Source organism: Dryas octopetala, chromosome 4 (genome assembly GCF_963921425.1).
Source record: "Dryas octopetala chromosome 4, drDryOcto1.1, whole genome shotgun sequence".
NCBI lineage: Eukaryota > Viridiplantae > Streptophyta > Magnoliopsida > Rosales > Rosaceae > Dryas > Dryas octopetala.
Window position 1 is genome coordinate 11,708,387 of NC_141369.1, and position 17,484 is coordinate 11,725,870.

General features: G+C 34.4%; 3 protein-coding genes across 4 annotated transcripts; 2 read left to right on the forward strand and 1 right to left on the reverse strand.

The window, feature by feature from the left end:
• Positions 1-218: 218 nt before the first annotated feature.
• ACD32.1 (alpha-crystallin domain 32.1) lies at positions 219-3,826 on the forward strand. The gene is made up of 6 exons (XM_086241120.1): positions 219-379; positions 1,261-1,374; positions 1,471-1,729; positions 2,133-2,247; positions 2,576-2,740; positions 3,592-3,826. Exons 1-6 carry the CDS (start codon positions 287-289, stop codon positions 3,626-3,628), a joined length of 783 nt encoding a protein of 260 aa, XP_086097246.1. The 5' UTR covers positions 219-286; the 3' UTR covers positions 3,629-3,826.
• On the reverse strand, positions 3,592-6,309 carry LOC147286836 (ornithine decarboxylase-like). Of its 2 annotated transcripts, XM_086241119.1 has the most exons (2): positions 5,427-6,309; positions 3,592-5,375 (listed from the first exon to the last, which is right to left on the reverse strand). In XM_086241119.1, the coding sequence occupies exons 1-2, from the start codon at positions 6,061-6,063 to the stop codon at positions 4,720-4,722; spliced, it is 1,293 nt and encodes a 430-aa protein (XP_086097245.1). In that variant the 5' UTR covers positions 6,064-6,309; the 3' UTR covers positions 3,592-4,719. The 2 variants fall into 2 exon arrangements, with proteins under 2 accessions (XP_086097245.1, XP_086097244.1); XM_086241118.1 differs by having other exon boundaries at positions 3,592-6,309.
• A 4,068-nt stretch (positions 6,310-10,377) lies between these two features.
• Positions 10,378-16,585, forward strand: LOC147286837 (protein trichome birefringence-like 43). The gene is made up of 5 exons (XM_086242750.1): positions 10,378-10,886; positions 13,407-13,578; positions 14,341-14,525; positions 14,689-14,847; positions 16,042-16,585. Exons 1-5 carry the CDS (start codon positions 10,642-10,644, stop codon positions 16,334-16,336), a joined length of 1,056 nt encoding a protein of 351 aa, XP_086098876.1. The 5' UTR covers positions 10,378-10,641; the 3' UTR covers positions 16,337-16,585.
• Positions 16,586-17,484: the final 899 nt, after the last annotated feature.

Consider the following 17,484-nt stretch of genomic DNA (forward strand, 5'->3'; position numbering starts at 1 on the left):
ATAAACTTTTTAAATTTTGGGTGAAAAGGGAGGCTTAAGCCCAAAACTCACAACAGAATAGGGCCGGACCTACCTAAGCCCAAAAAGTCATCAGCCACAACTGGCCTAAAACAGAGAGCAAAAATGTGATATTTCAACATATTCAGCCATGTGGCATCTAATGAATCTTCTCAGTGGACCCCACCTATCTTCCCTACACCAAGAACTGCAGTCACTCCCTCAGTCACTTGTATATTCATCAACCTCAGGCTAAATTTTCATTCTAGCAGTGGTTTCCAAGATTTTCATGGAGGCTCAAACTGTGAGGCGCAGAATCAGCAGGATTGCTGCTCACTTTGCACCCAATGATGATGTATCTGCAACTCACGTCCTCCCCATGGTAAATTTTCCACTTTTCTCTGCCAACCCTCTGTTTGGTTCCAGGGAAAGTCTAAGAAATGATAGGAAGTAACTTCCCAATTTCACCTTTTCATGATTTGGTTTGATGGGTATCATGGGTTTTTGACAGTTATTGCTGTATAGGATTTTTTATTTTGTTTATTATTGTATTATATTTAGTTCCACTTTAATGCTAGCTCTGGCAACCCACACAAAATCTGACGGTTTATTTGGATTAGGATACAAGGAACCTATGAAAAAAGGGAAGTGAATTTAAGTTCATCTAGGATGAATGATTCAACTTCAAATAATTGATAGTATCATCTCAATATTGCTATAACTTGTAAATTTTGGGAAGACAAAACCCCACAGCTTAGCTAAGAATAATTGACCGCTGATGATTTAGCAAAACATTGTACTAAAAGGCCTCAAAATTCATCAGTATTTCATTTTTTTTTTTTGGAACTAATTATGGCGTGAAAGACAAAAAAACACTTGATGTAACAAACTACAACTGAATATTTGATACTAAACATCATAAGAAATGTGTGGTTTTAGCACAAAGCTAATATTTGTATTCATATGTACACACGGTCACTGTTGGACAACTAGGCAAAATGAGGGTGTAATGTAATTGTAGTTGAAAGACCTAGAGATCTTCTCTAACTACAAGCACAGACATTATGTAGGCCTTGTAAGAATCAACCAGATTTCTATATGCTCAAGTATGTAGTCTTCATTTGTTAATATCTATTATATGTGTTTCATTTTCGTTTTCCCTTTTTGAAACCATTTTACCTGAGAAATTCACTTTCTTTTGTTTTCTCCCCCAAATTTCAGTTGCACTTGCATGATTAAGTCCGCTTGTCTTTCTTGTCTCAGAACTGCAGCAGTAGTTTAAACTCTGTGGTCCGAAGGCGTGACAATAAAATATATTTTGCACGGCAAGGATCTGCTTCTCAAGCTAGTTTCATGAGGCCGGCTTCGATTAAAGAGGTGCTTGTATTTTGCTACACTCTATTACATATACCTATAAAGGTCCCAAGGAATTGATTCGCTGTTGCAATCTTTGATTTTAAAACATTTTGGCAGGTAAGTTCAGCTCTGCCTGGCATACATTCCAAATGGTCTGTTGCAAATGAGAGCTTCTACAATACTTCTGAACCTCCATTGTTCTCTCGACCATCGAGGATTGAACCAAACTTACCAACTACAGAAATGATCCAAAATGTGGCACAAGGTAGCATATTAACTGCTTCCGATCCTCCTAAGTTTGCCAGACCTGGCCCAAAAATAAGTGGAGAGAAGCAGCTATATTCCAAGAAGAAAGTACATTCTTCTGAAACAAAAGGTTAGTTTTGATGTTTGAAATACATGAGCTTTCTATGTGCTGATACCAAAGTTCTCCTATTTCTTAGTCTTCTCTTGTTTTACTAATATAAGCATGTAGCTACAAGCAAATATCAAAGAACTAGTCTTGATATTAAAATTTATTCCAAGACTAGGCAGAATCTTTTATGGCATTGGATATTAAATTTCTTAATTAGCAGCGTACACAGGCTTGTATAGAACCTGTCTTGCAACATCTCCTCCTTATATTATCTCCTTTCTGTAATAAATTTGGAGCTTGATATCAAGTGAAGTTGTTTTCCATAGACGAAAGAGTTGTACCTTAAAAATAAGCAAGAATATGATTTCTTTTATGACACATTTGGATAAATTTAACTTCTTATGTGCTTAAATCTTTTGTGCAGGAGTTGGGTGGTCCCCAAGAATGGATATTGCAGAATCAGGAAGCAACTACGTCATAACAGTTGAAATTCCAGGTGTCAATATCAAAGACATAAGAGTGGAGGTTGATGATCAAAAGTATGATAAGTTTTGATGGTTCATATCCCAACATCAATTTTATACTTTTAACATTTGACTTTGCATTGCATGATTACAACCCAGTAAAATATGAGGAAAAAATGGTGAATCAAATTTTTTTTACTCCTTGTTGGCATAGTCATTCCTCCTCACTAAAGAACTTATTGGAATCATAAGCATGATATATATATATATATATATAGATGATTGTTCCTTCTTTACAGTTTACAGATTTGATTCGGGTCACAACTAAGTCATCCTCAATGAACATTATGCCAAGAATTCTGAATTGAATATTTAACTTGATCACAGTGCCAATTTGTGACAGGTTGACTGTAAAAGGTAAACGCTCCACCCAGTTCTGGAAAGTGGAAAGCGGTTCAAATCATTCAGTCTCTACATATCATAAAAGAGAGATTTTACAAGGGCCTTATGAGGTGGTGTGGCCTCTTCCTGCTGATGTGAACAAGGACAGTGTCTCGGCTGAGTTTTTGTAAGTCATGGCTTCATACCATTGCCCTCCTTGATTTCCTTCTTTACTCTTTGCTTCTACTTTTCAATGAGCTACACTGATTATCCCCCAAAGGAAGACTTTTTCTCCAATTTGGTCTATAAAACTATTTTTTCCAACCAACAAGTTTATGCTTACTACCTAAATCATAAAAAATTGTTTGAGATCAGTAGACTTTTGGACTGCTAGTGATATGTCAACGAGTAGTTTAAGATGGACAGTTCAAATTGAACTCTTTCCCCTGGGAGCCTTTATGAACTTTTAGTCTGTCTTATGTAGATGGATATCTAATGTTGAATTGTATGTTTATATCTCCATGGTGTGAGCTAAGGTCATCTGAATTGCTACTAATGTTTCAATGACAATATAGAATTGATATTTAATACAACGGCCATGTAGTTTCAAATACACAGCCATTTTAGGTGTTTGACGGCCATTTGTGTACTCTCGAGAGAAAACTACCATCAGATTTGGATGAGATTACACATGACAATCAAACGCCAAGCCACCTATTCATTTAAAACTCCCCCTCCAGTGTATAAAACAATATGCATTTTTATATGATTTAAAGCCAGTGGATCTATATGGAAATTAATTTAGGGATTGTGTGAGTTTGGGTGGGTGAGTGGGTGGGGGAGATGTTTGAAGATCTGCAATACATTGTGTTGCCTTTTATGTAGGAAAATAAATGGTCTGAGAAGCTTTCAGGCATAGTGCATGATTTTAGCTTGCAGATGAAGTCTTCAACTACTTGTAAATTAATGTAGTAGTTTCTGTAATGGTTTTTTGCTTTATGCACAAGAAGCTAATTTTGATAGGTTTTACTGGTGCAGGGATGGTTTTCTACAAATTATTATTCCTAAACTTTGAGAATCATTGGTGGCTGAGATATCCCTATCACATGACATGATAAAAACTGTATACTTATAAACGATGTTCATCATCTTGAACACCATGGCATAGTTTTAACATATATTCATGTATGAAAAATCATGTAAACACTAATCATTTATACAGAAGAAACGGCTTCATCGAATTATAGTTATTTATTCCTGGTTTCAAGACCTCTGTTGAGCCTGTGTGGCAGTTAAAAGTGCACTAATGTAAATGAACTATATGTCCAATTAGAATTGGATCAAAGGTTAAAGCTGTCTCAAGAAGTCTATCAGGTAGGAAGGGAGGGGGGCATTGGGTTCTGCTCCATAACATTGTTTGTGGGCGTGGAAGGAATGCCCGCAGAGAAGGCCAACAGTGAAAGTATTGTGGTATGGATCTATCTCCCTTATATCAGTTAGGCCTGTTTGTTCTTAAGTGCAATACAAATTTCAGGGTTTCACTTAGTGGATCTCGATTGTTTTTTCTTTGATTTTGTTTTAATTGTATTAGAAATAAGTGGCTCATACTGAGACCAACTATGATAATCTGCCACATCAGTTAGATCTATTGGAATTTGTTTTGGTATCTGTAGTATTACTGTCTATCATTATGACAAAACAAGAATCTAGAGAAATGAATGTTCCTTTTCTTTTCTACCCCATAAAAGAAAAAATCTATTAGAAGATGATAAAAAAGTTTGTTAGATTTAGTAAAATAAAAACTCTCCAGCTAGCAGCCCATCAATACAAATGATCATTTAAATGAAGAAAGAGATGAGCTGATTAGGTATTAGGTTCCAAGGTTGAGATGGTTAAGTTGCATTCTAAATTCTAAAAAAATCTGAGAAACAAAAAAAGAAAGAGAAAAGAGAACAGTCTATACAAATCTTGCATGAAAATTCTTTTTTTCCTGTTAAGAGCCTGACTTCTACAGTTCTACACACTGTACTTGCAGTAAAGATCGGGTGCAAACATTGGATCACTTGCAGCTTGATATGAAAAAGATCACACAGTACTTATTTGTTTTTCTGTTTCTTTTTCCTACTTTATATTGATAGGACACACACAGAGACACACACTCCTACTTTAATTAGTGGCACTTGTAAATGCTAGGTATGTGGGAATAGCAGAAATGCAGAAGCCATTAAAGTTGGTTCCAGCGGAAGTTGTGTAGGCACCCATGTTATGGAACACAAGAAAATCATTCAACTTCAGTTCTGGAAGTTTACAGTCAGCCACAACTGTGTCCAGTGAATCACAGGTTGGTCCAAAAACTGCTGATGAGTATGTCTGCAGCACTGAACAATTAGCATGGTTTTTTTCACTTAGAATGAGTGGTGAAACTGTCATAGATGATCGATCATATGCTGGAAGGTTAAATGACCCATAGATGCCATCACTAATCCAGTAGTCTCTTTTCTCACCTCTCACTCTCTTCCCTATCACATTTGCCACCATTGTGAAGGCAGTTTCAGCAAAGAACCGTCCTGGTTCAGCCATCACAACCAGATCAGGTTCAGGAAAGTATTCTTTGATAGCATCATTTATGGTCTCAGCTATCTCATCAAACAATGGGTTTGCCTTGAAACCACCACCAATATCAAGCACGTGCATTCTAGGCTGCAGTTTGAGTTCCTCAGCCACATCAAATACCTCCCTTGCGGCAGCTATTGCACCGCGGTACACTTGAGATTCAGAAGCTTTTGATCCTACATGAAATGAGACTCCCACCACTCTCAAACCTGCTTTGTGTGCATGCTTGAGGAGCGGTGCAATTTCATCAGGTAATGCACCAAATTTGTTCCCGAACGATCTCCACGAGCTCTTATCATTCGGGACTGCAATCCGGAGCAACAGGGAGCATTTGGGATGACACCTCTGGATCTTGTCAACTTCGTCCCTGGAATCAAAGGTGGTGAGATTAACCCCCACAATGGCTGAGTACCTTAAATGGTACTCACCCTTGCATGGATTGGCATAAACAATCCTCGAGGGGCTTACACCATGAGAAAGAACAGCCTCAATCTCGGCCTTGCTAGCGCAGTCAAAGCTTGCACCAAGTGCTGCCAGTGCTGCAATGAATGCAGGCTCATTGTTGCACTTGAAAGCAAAGAAAGGCTCGACATTGGGAAGACAGTGTCTCCATTTATCCATGAGGGTGACAAGAACACCTAAATCTAAGACATAAAATGGTTTGGGTTCATCTTGTTTGTTGATGATAGATCTCATGAGAGTGGTAAGTTGGTGCCTCGGTATGTCAGCTGGAACCTGTTCATCACCTTTCATTTGACTTGCAGCCACTTTAACTTGGAGGCTGCTGCTAGTAGTAGTAGTAGTAGTAGTTGGGCTTGGAATACTTGGAATGGTCAATGACATGGAGATCATGTGATTGTCTTTAGATATTTTCAATCTTGAGGGGTAGGGGAACATATGTCTCACATATATATTAGGGCGAATTTCAATCCCATCGAGACATGTTCAATATTTTAGGTTATAAAATCATCGTTTGAGGTTATATCGCCTAAAAATCGAGAGTTAAAATTTACAATCTAACCGAGGAATAGAAGACCAAAACTTGAGAGTTAAAACTTAAAATTTAATTGAGGAACATGTCTTGATCGATGATTTTATACTCTAAAATATTATACTCTTTCGGATGTCTTGCATAGAGAAAGACTAATATATATATACATAGAGATCCCTTCTGTTGAGGTATACATCATCTCAAACATGATGAAGTATGGCTTGTGAGACTCTATTTGCATTGTAATTCAATGATCGAAGCTGCTTATTTTCGTAGTCTTTATACAAGGATCATTCTTATAAAAAATTAGACAAATCCAAAATTGTTTAACCATTTGATTAAATGATCATCATTTCAAGTGTTTACGGAATCACTATGTTCTTCTGTTTATTCTATCACGATTAAATGTGTTAATGGTTTTGGATTTATCTAATTTTTGTAATATATATATATATATATATATATAATCATTAGTGCCAAGAAGACCACATTATATTACCATTGTGTGCCATATCTCTGGATAATAATAAAATGTGGTCCCTTAGAAAGATGGTAACAAACTGTGGTACCACAAACTATATGCTAACTGGTTCTCTTTGAATGATTCGGACATGTCTTACAAATATTATAAAAAATGGACCAATGAAACGGATTTCTCGTAAAGAAAAAGAATACAGTTCTTTTGGTGCGAATGCTAAGGCCATTCTATTGGGGAAGCAAGAACGTCCCCTGCCACATCCTCTTATCATTCATCTTGCATGACCAATTTGCCTTCAATATTATCACACATCGGCTATCTTTTTACCTCTATCGAACTTCAGAGGAATTTACTTTAATAATACCATCATGATAAAAATGGGAAATTTTTAATAAAAAGACTTCAATTTAGGTGTCGGAGCCAATTTAACACTATCTTTCATTTTGATTCAAAGTAAGACTTAGACTTGACTTAAGCTGCAAATAAAGATAGACCATCAAATCTATTACAATTTCCTTCATAAATTGATGAGGGGAAAGAGGTGGCTGGCACAGAGGGGTAGTTGGCGGGAGTGTGGCATGGAGGTGGGGAGGGAGGGTTTGCATCCTCCTTTTTTTAAATTTTTTTTCTTTTCATAGTTTAATTTATAATTTTCTATAATTATTTTTTAATAGTGAGTGGAATGACAATTTTACTCCTAAAAGTGACGTTTAAACTAAAATAATGGTCTATATATTCTCATTTGTGGCTTAAGTCAAATCTAAGTCTCATTTCGAGTCAAAATGAAGGATTAATCCTAAATTGGCTCCGACACCTTCGTTGGAGTCAATTTTGCTAAAAATTTCCTAAAATTATTTATATCACATAATTAAGTACACATGGCTATTAGAAGTGAGGTATATTCTTCCCTTTACATTGATTGCACTCAAGGAATTAAATTTCAAAATTTTCGGCGAAATTTCGTCGAAAATTTTGTTTTTTTAGGGTGTCGAAATCGAAACACATGTTTAATAATTTTTCGGAGAAATTTCACAGAAATTTATCGAAATTTACCGAAATTTATCGAAATTTTCATATTTTCTATTTTCTCCAACTTCAGAAATTCACCAAAAATAGCTTGAGACTCCAAATAATTCATCGAAAAATTCTACGAACTCATATTGATGAGTACTAATTTCCTATAACCTCAAAATAGTCAAATTGCTTTCAAAAAAATTATGAAAAATCCTACTCTTATAATTTAATTCTGAAAAAAATAATAATCGTCAAATTCTTGAATTTTCATTTTCTAAAATTCATTTCCACACAACTAAGCTCTAGAACCACAACCAAAGGTCTAAGTTAGTTAAAATAAATTTAAAGAAATTTCTAATTCCTTTAAACAAACCTTAAAACAAATTTGAAAAACTTAAGTAACAAAATTACCATATGCCAAAATTTGGGTTGTTACACTTAGTGAAGACAAAGCTTGGCTAAGTAAGAGACACGGGAAAAAATGAAGGAAAGATAAAAAATAAAAATAAAGACTGAAGAGAGAGGCACGGGGAAAAAAAGTAAGGAAAGAAAAAAAATAAGGGGGGGGGGGGGGTTTGGAGCCTTTGGGCAATTGAAAAGAAGAAAAAAAGGTTTGAGATTTCTTTTAATTATTTTAAACCTTAAACTTTAATACATTTCTATATAAAAAAATAATTAAAAGTATCCTAAAGGGCTTAAAACCTAATATCCTAAAAAATATAGAGTATATAGGGTTTAATGTATAGATTATAGAGTATAAAGAGTATTAGGATATATAGAATATATAGAGTATTAGAGTTTAGATTTTAGTGTATAATTAAATTATACAGTATAAAGAATATACTAATTTTGTTTATTCATTATATTAATTTTATTTAACAGTATTTGCTTCAGCGCGCATTATATTCAGCTTATATCACATGAAACCTACTATATAATTTGATTTCTTCAATGTTTTTTATCAATTTAGTAGATAATATGTTAAATAAACATATGGTAAAGTTTCATTTAAAATTTTCGTATTTTGATAGCAATTTCCGTCATTTTCATCTAATTTCTGTCGAAATTTAAAAATCTTCAAAATTTCCGTCGAAATTTCCATCGAAATTTTCATCGAAATTTCCTCGAAACTCGAAATTTTATTCCTTGATTATACTAAATACCATTGTACATTGGTGGAAACAAATGTGATTTTGACAAATTTAATGCTTAAATCGAGGTTTGTGGATCTTTAAATGAGTTATGGCAATCAAACTTTTTATTTATTTTTAAAAAAATTGTAGTATGAAATTGGAATAGTGACGTACAGAGGTGGAATCGGTTCGATTACCGAACTAAAAACACACAATTGACCTCCGACCAGTAGTGATCGGAATGCCATTTTTCATACCGATACCGAGTGTAGGTATTCCAACGGTCGGTTGTCCGACTACTTCAGTCGGTATTGGTTCTAAGTTGGCTTACCAACCTAGAATAGAGGGAGGAAGCTTGAAGGTCAAGCTCAGCGGCCGGTGGCAGAGAATAGAAGGCGCGGAGAACTGGCTCTGTGCTACGACAATGTTTGGGCACGGGGCGAGCTGTGGTGGTTTGGGATTTTCCAAACCGCCACGGCCACCGCCACCAACAAGGTTGGTATCGGTAGAGAACCGCCGGTTGGTGGATCGATTTCCCTCCCCTTTGGTTTTTTCAGTTTTGCTTCAAGCGGTTTCTTGGTCGGCTGTGGCTTTTCGAATGAATTTCCCAACCCTAGTGATATAGATCTGATGTTAAGTGTGCAGAGTGTGTCGCAATTCTCCAGATTTTAAAATGCAACAAAAGAAAGGGAATAATAATAAAAAAAACACAAAACATATAAATGTGTGTATTTTAGAGTATTGATTTATTTGTAAAAATTAACAACTAGAATAAGAAACATGAGAGAAAATAACTTCCCTAAGATAGAAATGGTGGAAGTCAGTTTTCGAAAAATGCAAATGGGGGAGAACGGTTGGGCAAAACAATTGGGTGATGGGGGGGTAGAGAGTAGATAATAGGACGTGGGGGTGTTATGGGGGTAATTTGAGGGTGTACTTGGGAATATTCAGCACTTGATTACATTTTAAAATGAAAGGGAGTGTAAGGGTGTACAGAGTAGAGAGAGTATTGTAAGCAAATTCACCGACTTCAGTTGTTGGCGACTATTAATGTATATGATCGAATCACATTTTGCATCAGAACGATTGTCAATCATTAATTTATACAAATCATAATATTGTAATAATGATCACATGCAACTGCCGTTAAAATTTAGCACACATATGTATGATCTTTTTAAATTCAGCTCATAATAAGATTTGTGGTTCCTTATATTAGGCAGTTAATCAAAGACTTACATTTTAATCCGTGTCAATCAAATTAATAACTACGAGGAACGATTGGGCAGCTGATTGATCCTAATCTTTGGGCCAACCTTGTGGTGATCCCACCAAAACCAACCAATGACAGCTCCAGAATGTCCCCTCCTAGAGATGGAGATTCTTTCCAATTTCTAGTTCAACCAATTAACCCATTTTGTTGGACCAAAAAAAAATAAAAAATTTTTAACCCATTTTGAAAACTCCCTCTTTCCCACTTCTCTCTCTCTCTCTCTCTCTCTCTCTCTCTCTCTCTCTCTCTCTCTCTCTCTCTCTCTCTCTCTCACATGATTATATATTTGAGTATCTCTTTCAGTCAACCTCCATATCCATAATCCATCCATACAAGGAAAGGAGACAAACCTCAATCCCACAATTTCCTTCATTTCCATTCCTGGCAGACTTCATTACAACCATATAATTAAATCAATTCCATTGCATTTTACCATATACGCAAGACACCAACCCACCTCTCTATCAATCACATTTATTTACATACATGCACATTATTCCATTCCATGTCATTATTATATATATACCTTACTGTGAGTTGCAGTACCAGCAATCCCTTTGTATCTCTCTAGCTCTGATCTCATCTCATGGGTGCCTTTGCAATTGGTGCAACACTAGTGCTACTAGTAGTGCTTGCTCTTGTGCACTTATTGCAAGTGCATGGGGTGTGTGATGTCTCTCATGGGAATTGGGTTTATGATGATTCATATCCTCTTTATGACACTTCTAGGTGCCCCTTCATAGAGGAGGAGTTTGATTGCTTGAGGAATGGTCGCCCGGACAAAGACTATCTCAAGTACAGATGGCAGCCCTCTGCCTGCAACTTACCCAGGTACTCTACAATATCATATATATATATACATATATGCAAATATATAAGAAGTATCCTTTTACCAGACTGTTACCATGAGCCATTGATCAGTTGGGGTCTTACCGAAATGTATGATTCATATTGTCAGTCACTAGGAACCATTGATCATTTGGGGTCCTATTTGAATGTGTGGCTCATATTGTCAGTATGATAATATAATATATATCATATCGTCTGTCATCAAAACATTACGTATCATATATATATATATGTAGAAAATATATTTTTGTCATATATTTGGTATGATATATATGTTTTTACACTCTTAACTTGAACCGTACCACATCTTTTAAGAAAAATTTTATCTTAATAATGATTTAAATTGACTGTTTCATAATATAGCATGCTTATTTTGTATAATTAATTTTTCTCTTTTGTATGTATGAATTCCCTTTTGCTTATTATGTATGTGCATGCCCTTAAGATCTGTGATTGAGTTGAGTGACAATGTGGGTTAGAATGTTATTGCGTGCTTCATATAATCTGGTAATTTCCGGCCCTTTCATGGTCTATAATCTATATATCCCTTGTGATCCAATCTTGGACTCATTAGCAGCTGGCTGGTCCTTAATAGCTATTTGGATGCATTTGCTGTGAAAGACCTTCTGTTTTCCTTTAGTAGAGTACGAGTTTGGAATGTCACATCGCATTAATTATATAAGGATTGCATGAGAGTATGAGACATTGCATCTCTGAAAGAAGCTGCATTAATTCGATTTGATGTAAGAATAGTTAGTGGAATTTCTCTCTCAAGGTATAGAAATGAACTTTCAAGAAATCACTGTTTCAAAATCTGTGTCTAGAATGTAGGGGCTTTAAAGCCCGTGAAGAGTAAAAGCATCAGAATGAAACAGTAATTTAACTTTGTTTGCTTATATCATAAAAAAGACAGATGCAATTAATATGTGTATATGTGTATATGTATATAGCTGTGATAGGAAAATTTCTTTGAATCTCCCCTCGTTTGGCCTTTCCTTACCTTGTAACAAAAAAATAATAATTCTATGCATAAGGTCCAATTTTCAAACTGAAAAAGTGATGAGAGCATGATTAGTTGCCTGCTCGTTTACTTTTGTTTCTTCTTTTGTTGTTTGTGTTGTCCGATTGATCTATAAAGACTGTCTCCAATGAAGTGCTAATTAGCCAGGCTGGAGTCAAACTCTGAGCCCATGTGATTAGGCGCAATGCATGCATATTTATAGGGAGTTCAACTATTTATGCTTCCACCAACTTCTTTTCGAGTCTAGATTCTTTGCTGTGCTTTATATGAATATATGTTTGAAACAATGTAATTGTAAACCTATTCTTAATTATCTTCATAACGTACTTAAATTCTAAGTGTAAAAGGGCATTGTTTTGGACACAAGTATAAAATCAGTACCAATAAATTAGCCGAGGATCCTATCTCTTTCTTTTCAAGCCGTTCTCCTTCTTGTCATCATCATTGTCATTGTCAATTTTTTGTTTTTGTGTGCAGGTTTGGTTTTTTTTTTTTTTTGGGCAAGGTTTTGAGTCTGTTTATATATATGTGTGTGTGTGTGTTGGGGTGGGGATGGTATATAGTGGACTTTTTCATCATTAATTAACCACACATATTGAAAGTGACGGGTAGCATTTTTCACATTCTATATGCACCTACTTAATTTGATTCCTTTCATACAAGCTGTAAAGCAAGCGATCTTTTTAGATTTTACCTCTTTTTGATTCCTTTCATATATGTAGTAGATGAGCTGTTGGTTGAGGAATGAGGACGAAATTGGGTTCCTATATGTATGTGGTATAGATCGATGTGGATGCTGTGTACAATTAGTACGCGTGAAACTCCGAAATATATTGAGTATAAGTTGTATAACCTTGCAGTATATATGGAGTTACAGAATGTTGTTTCTCAATTATGATCACAGACTACTTAATTAGTTGATGAGACATTTAATTTCTTGATTTGAACATGAAAATATACAACACAAACTGAGATGAACTTCTTAGGCCATCTTAATTATCGATAAGAAGCGATTGGATTAAATTGCCAAATTAATCAATGCATTGATTTGCATGACACGTCCACTACTGGCCCACTACTTCTAATCACCTAATTATTTAGCATATATATAGACAATGCTGTTGTTAAGTGGCTTTCATCCACTAATATTTTTGTCCTCTAAAACTATTATATGGGTAATGTTTCTTTGTCAAACAGTCTAATAAAATTATTGTCTTATAGTTTTATAGTGCTAATAAATATGAAGCATATATTTAGTCAAAAATCAATTTAATAATTAATGATTCAGATTTATTGTATAATAAAAAAATATTAATGCATACGTACTATGTATGTATATATTATAAAGAGGGAATAACTTTTTCTTTTTATGTTGTAAAACTGTAAATCATGAGTGTTAATGAAATAGAATAATATTTAAATTTATGATTGTGATTTATAGTTTGACAACATAATTTGTGTGCAAAATTTTGATGATGTAGATTCAATGGTAGTGATCTTTTGACGAGATTTAAAGGGAAAAGCATCATGTTTGTCGGGGACTCATTGAGTTTGAACCAATGGCAGTCACTCACTTGCATGCTTCACACAGCTGTTCCAGAGGCCAAATACACATCGGTCAGGACTGGAGGACTCTCCACATTCACATTTCCGGTGAGGTTATCACTGCCTCTCAACTTCACACAGTGAAACAATATTAATTTGATTCTTATAATTAGACAACTCATGATATACTTTTAATGCATTAATGTGTTGTATATGTTAATGCATATAATAATTGAAAAAGAACATGTTCAAACATGCCTTAGATCAGTTTTTATTCCTATATATGGACATTGTTTGGGATCAGTTCCAAACAGCTAGCTATGTTTGCTTCACTTTGGTCCATAAAGTAATAATTGCTTCCCATGTGAAACTAGTCAATTAAATATGATGATTGAGATTATAAACGTTTAATTGGAAAATTTGAAGAATGGATCTATCCAAGTTGTACTTTCATGCTATGTAGATCACTACACCATATGGCTTCATATATTCCAATAATGCTATATATAATAACCACATTATATATGGACAACTTCATTGATTGTGAATATGATCTACATTCTACAATGTGGTTGATTAATATGATATAAATAGTTTATTTCATTATACTTATTGCTTGTGATAGTACATAACTAAATGTATGATTATAATCTCAACACACCCCTTCATATATAGTGTGACTGGGCCAAATTTTGATGAATTATATATATAGAATCATGTGTAGCCGTTGGAGTTTGACCTATATCATCTTAAAATTAGAACATCTAATTAAAATCAATTGACAATGAGTAGAATTTTCGATGTGATTTTCTTTTGACAGATTGATCATGTCACTTGCATCATGAACACCAACATTTGAACAACTTGCAGGCATACAATCTTAAGGTGTTGTTCTCCCGCAATGCCTTTCTGGTGGACATTGTAGGCACCAGCAATGGGCGAGTCCTGAAACTTGACTCAATCTCAATCGAAAACCAGAAACTGTGGAGCACCGGAATTGATGTACTGATCTTCAACACATGGCATTGGTGGCTTCACACGGGAAGAAAGCAACCGTAGGACCTCAACTCCTTAATTTAGTATTTGTTTAGGAGTAGTACTAAGGCACCAATATATTCTTATCTCAATTTTATAAATTTCAACTAATGGATGTGGTACCTCTAATATTCTTGTGCAAGTTCTTGAGGTTTTGGTTATACATGTGTTGTGTTATTGCAGATGGGATTTGATTCAAGAGGGGAATAAAATATACAAGGACATGGATCGGTTAGTTGCATATGAGAAGGCACTTAACACTTGGGCTACATGGGTAGACTCCAATGTCAACACAAAAACCACCAAGGTCTTCTTCCAGGGTGTTTCCCCAGATCATAGCAAGTAAGTACCTCTAGCTAGCTAGCTGCTTAACTGTCGAAGTCTTGGTTTGCAAAGGCTTCTTTTTTGGGCCTTTGGTACTAATGACTGTAGTTCATGTGCAAATGGACCCATTTGAGCCTTTTCAATGAAAAAAGGCAAATAATTAAGGATAATCGCCAATATCTCCCTAAAATTTGATTTTGCCAATATCGGCACATAATCAGAACTGTTTACTTTTTAGATAACATATTAAAGATCATCTCTGCAAAAAATCAAATCAATCGGAAATCGTTTGGTTATATAATTGTTGTCAATTAAATAGAAAAAATCAACGGTTTGGTAAAAAAATCACTCTTTAATTGAAAATCATCTATTTTTTCTATTTAATTGACAACAGTTATATAATCAAACGATTTCCGATTGATTTGATTTTTTGCAGAAATAATCTTTAATATGTTATCTAAAAAGTGAACGGTTCCGATTATACGTCGACATTGCCGAAATAAGAATTTGGAGAAGTGGTGTGACCTTGAGATACCCCCAAGGGGTGACCCAAGTATTGTTCATAATTAAGTACTAGTTATTCTAGTTGGCTCTTTAGCGTAAGTGTTAGTTCCAGTTTATATATTGAGTTAGAAAATTTCAAAGGAAAATTTTTAACTTAATTATTATTACTTCTCTACTAACACAATCGCTCCATGTGAATTTGAATATATTGTTAGTTCATTTTCTACCAACTTAAGTTTGTGGGGTCCAATTATATATACATGTGTATAATGTGATTGCATGTTCGGAAAGGATGAAGAGTATTAGTTTGATATATATTATTAATAGAAAATTCTAAGGTGTGAATGATCCATACTTTTTTTTTGTTTTGCAAATGTATATAGGATGACGTGGTTTTTGTATAGGATTTTATACATGAATCAAGTCACACTATATGCATTCGCTCAAAAAAAATTACAGACATCCTCTCTAGGGAAGGCACGATTGTTAACTAATTTTTTAACAGTTTAAATTTTTAGAGTGATTGTTTAATAATTGATATTCTTAAAAGGGAAATATGTAGAGACCAAATTACAACATTTTAGCTCATGTTTTTGGACTTTCTGTAAACATTGTGAAAAATAATTTTGACAAATTTCATAAAATTAGACTTGAACCCAATTTCTCATATATAGCTTCTAATCAATCAGACTCATTTTGTTGTCACAGTGCATCAGACTGGGGTGACCCTCAAGCAATAAACTGCAATGCACAATCAGAACCACTACCTGGTCCAACCTATAAAGCACATCCTGCAGAGCAAGTAGTAGAGAAAGTACTGCACACCATGTCAAAGCCAGTCCATTTGCTGGATGTCACAACTCTTTCACAACTGAGAAAAGATGGGCATCCCTCTGTCTATGGGCTTGGTGGGCACAGAGGCATGGACTGCAGCCATTGGTGTTTGGCTGGAGTTCCTGACACTTGGAATGTGCTTCTTTATGCAGCTCTTACTGAAAATTAAATTAGTTCCTTAATTCTTTACGTACACTCCAGAGAATTATGTAACTAGGAAAATAGGCAATAAAAAATTCTGTGCAGGAATAAAAAATTGAAATAATAATGCTTATTATGTCAAAGCTATATATAAAATATTAGCTCAAATGAATTTTAGAAGCAATTGCTAGTGATTGTATTACATAGTTTAATGAATGAAAATGGCAAAGAGTGCATTTTCAGTTATGCCCTTTGTGTCTGTTTTTACTTTTTGTCATTAATTTGCTCTTGTTTCTGTCAAGTCAAAGATACCAATACAGAGACCATGATGAACCACTAAAAAGTGTACAAGATGTGCACATAAAATTAAATAGAAGCATACATACTATTTAATTAGGATTTATATTGATAAAAATATAATTAAATAGCAGCTCATATAATTCTGAACATAAGAAGAATATCATCATATATAAAACAATATAAGCAAAGAGTATGATATGTTATATATATTATTAGATTCTTATATGAATCATAGATCATGTATGCCTACACTTGTCGATTTGAATATATTGTGATTCAATATGACAGGAAAAATTTTCATCCCTAGTTGCATACATGATTTTGAAAGAAATTAATAATTGGACTTTTGATCCTCTTTTGGACCTTTCTTACTAGAGAATTTAGCAGGCGTTTTTAAAATGTAATGTCTGTGTTAATTGGTTGTCTTTTTTTTTTTTTTTCATTAAAAAAACAAAGACTTCGGACACATATATATCTGGAAAATAAGTATAAATAATACTATGAAAACTTGGTAAATTCCTTCACGAAAGACATTGCTCTGAGAAATTAACATTGGTTCTTTAGTATTGATGCTATTTAACATTGGTTCTTTTGTCAATAGAGTGGATATATAGTTGAATCCCAATTAATCAAAAAGTGTACTAAGAGAAGAGAAAGTTAAAAAAAGGACAAAGACTTAACCCAGACGGTCGCTCTCAAATTTAAGTAGAAAGTACTTATATCTAAGCAAAGGACCTTCCAAATAATTCCTAATATAATTATAAATAGGATGATTCTTTATAAGGTCCATTGACTTTAGGTACCAAATTATAATGTGTTTTCATTTCAACTACTAAAACATTTATGTCATTTCACTTTAGGTACTAAATTTCAGTT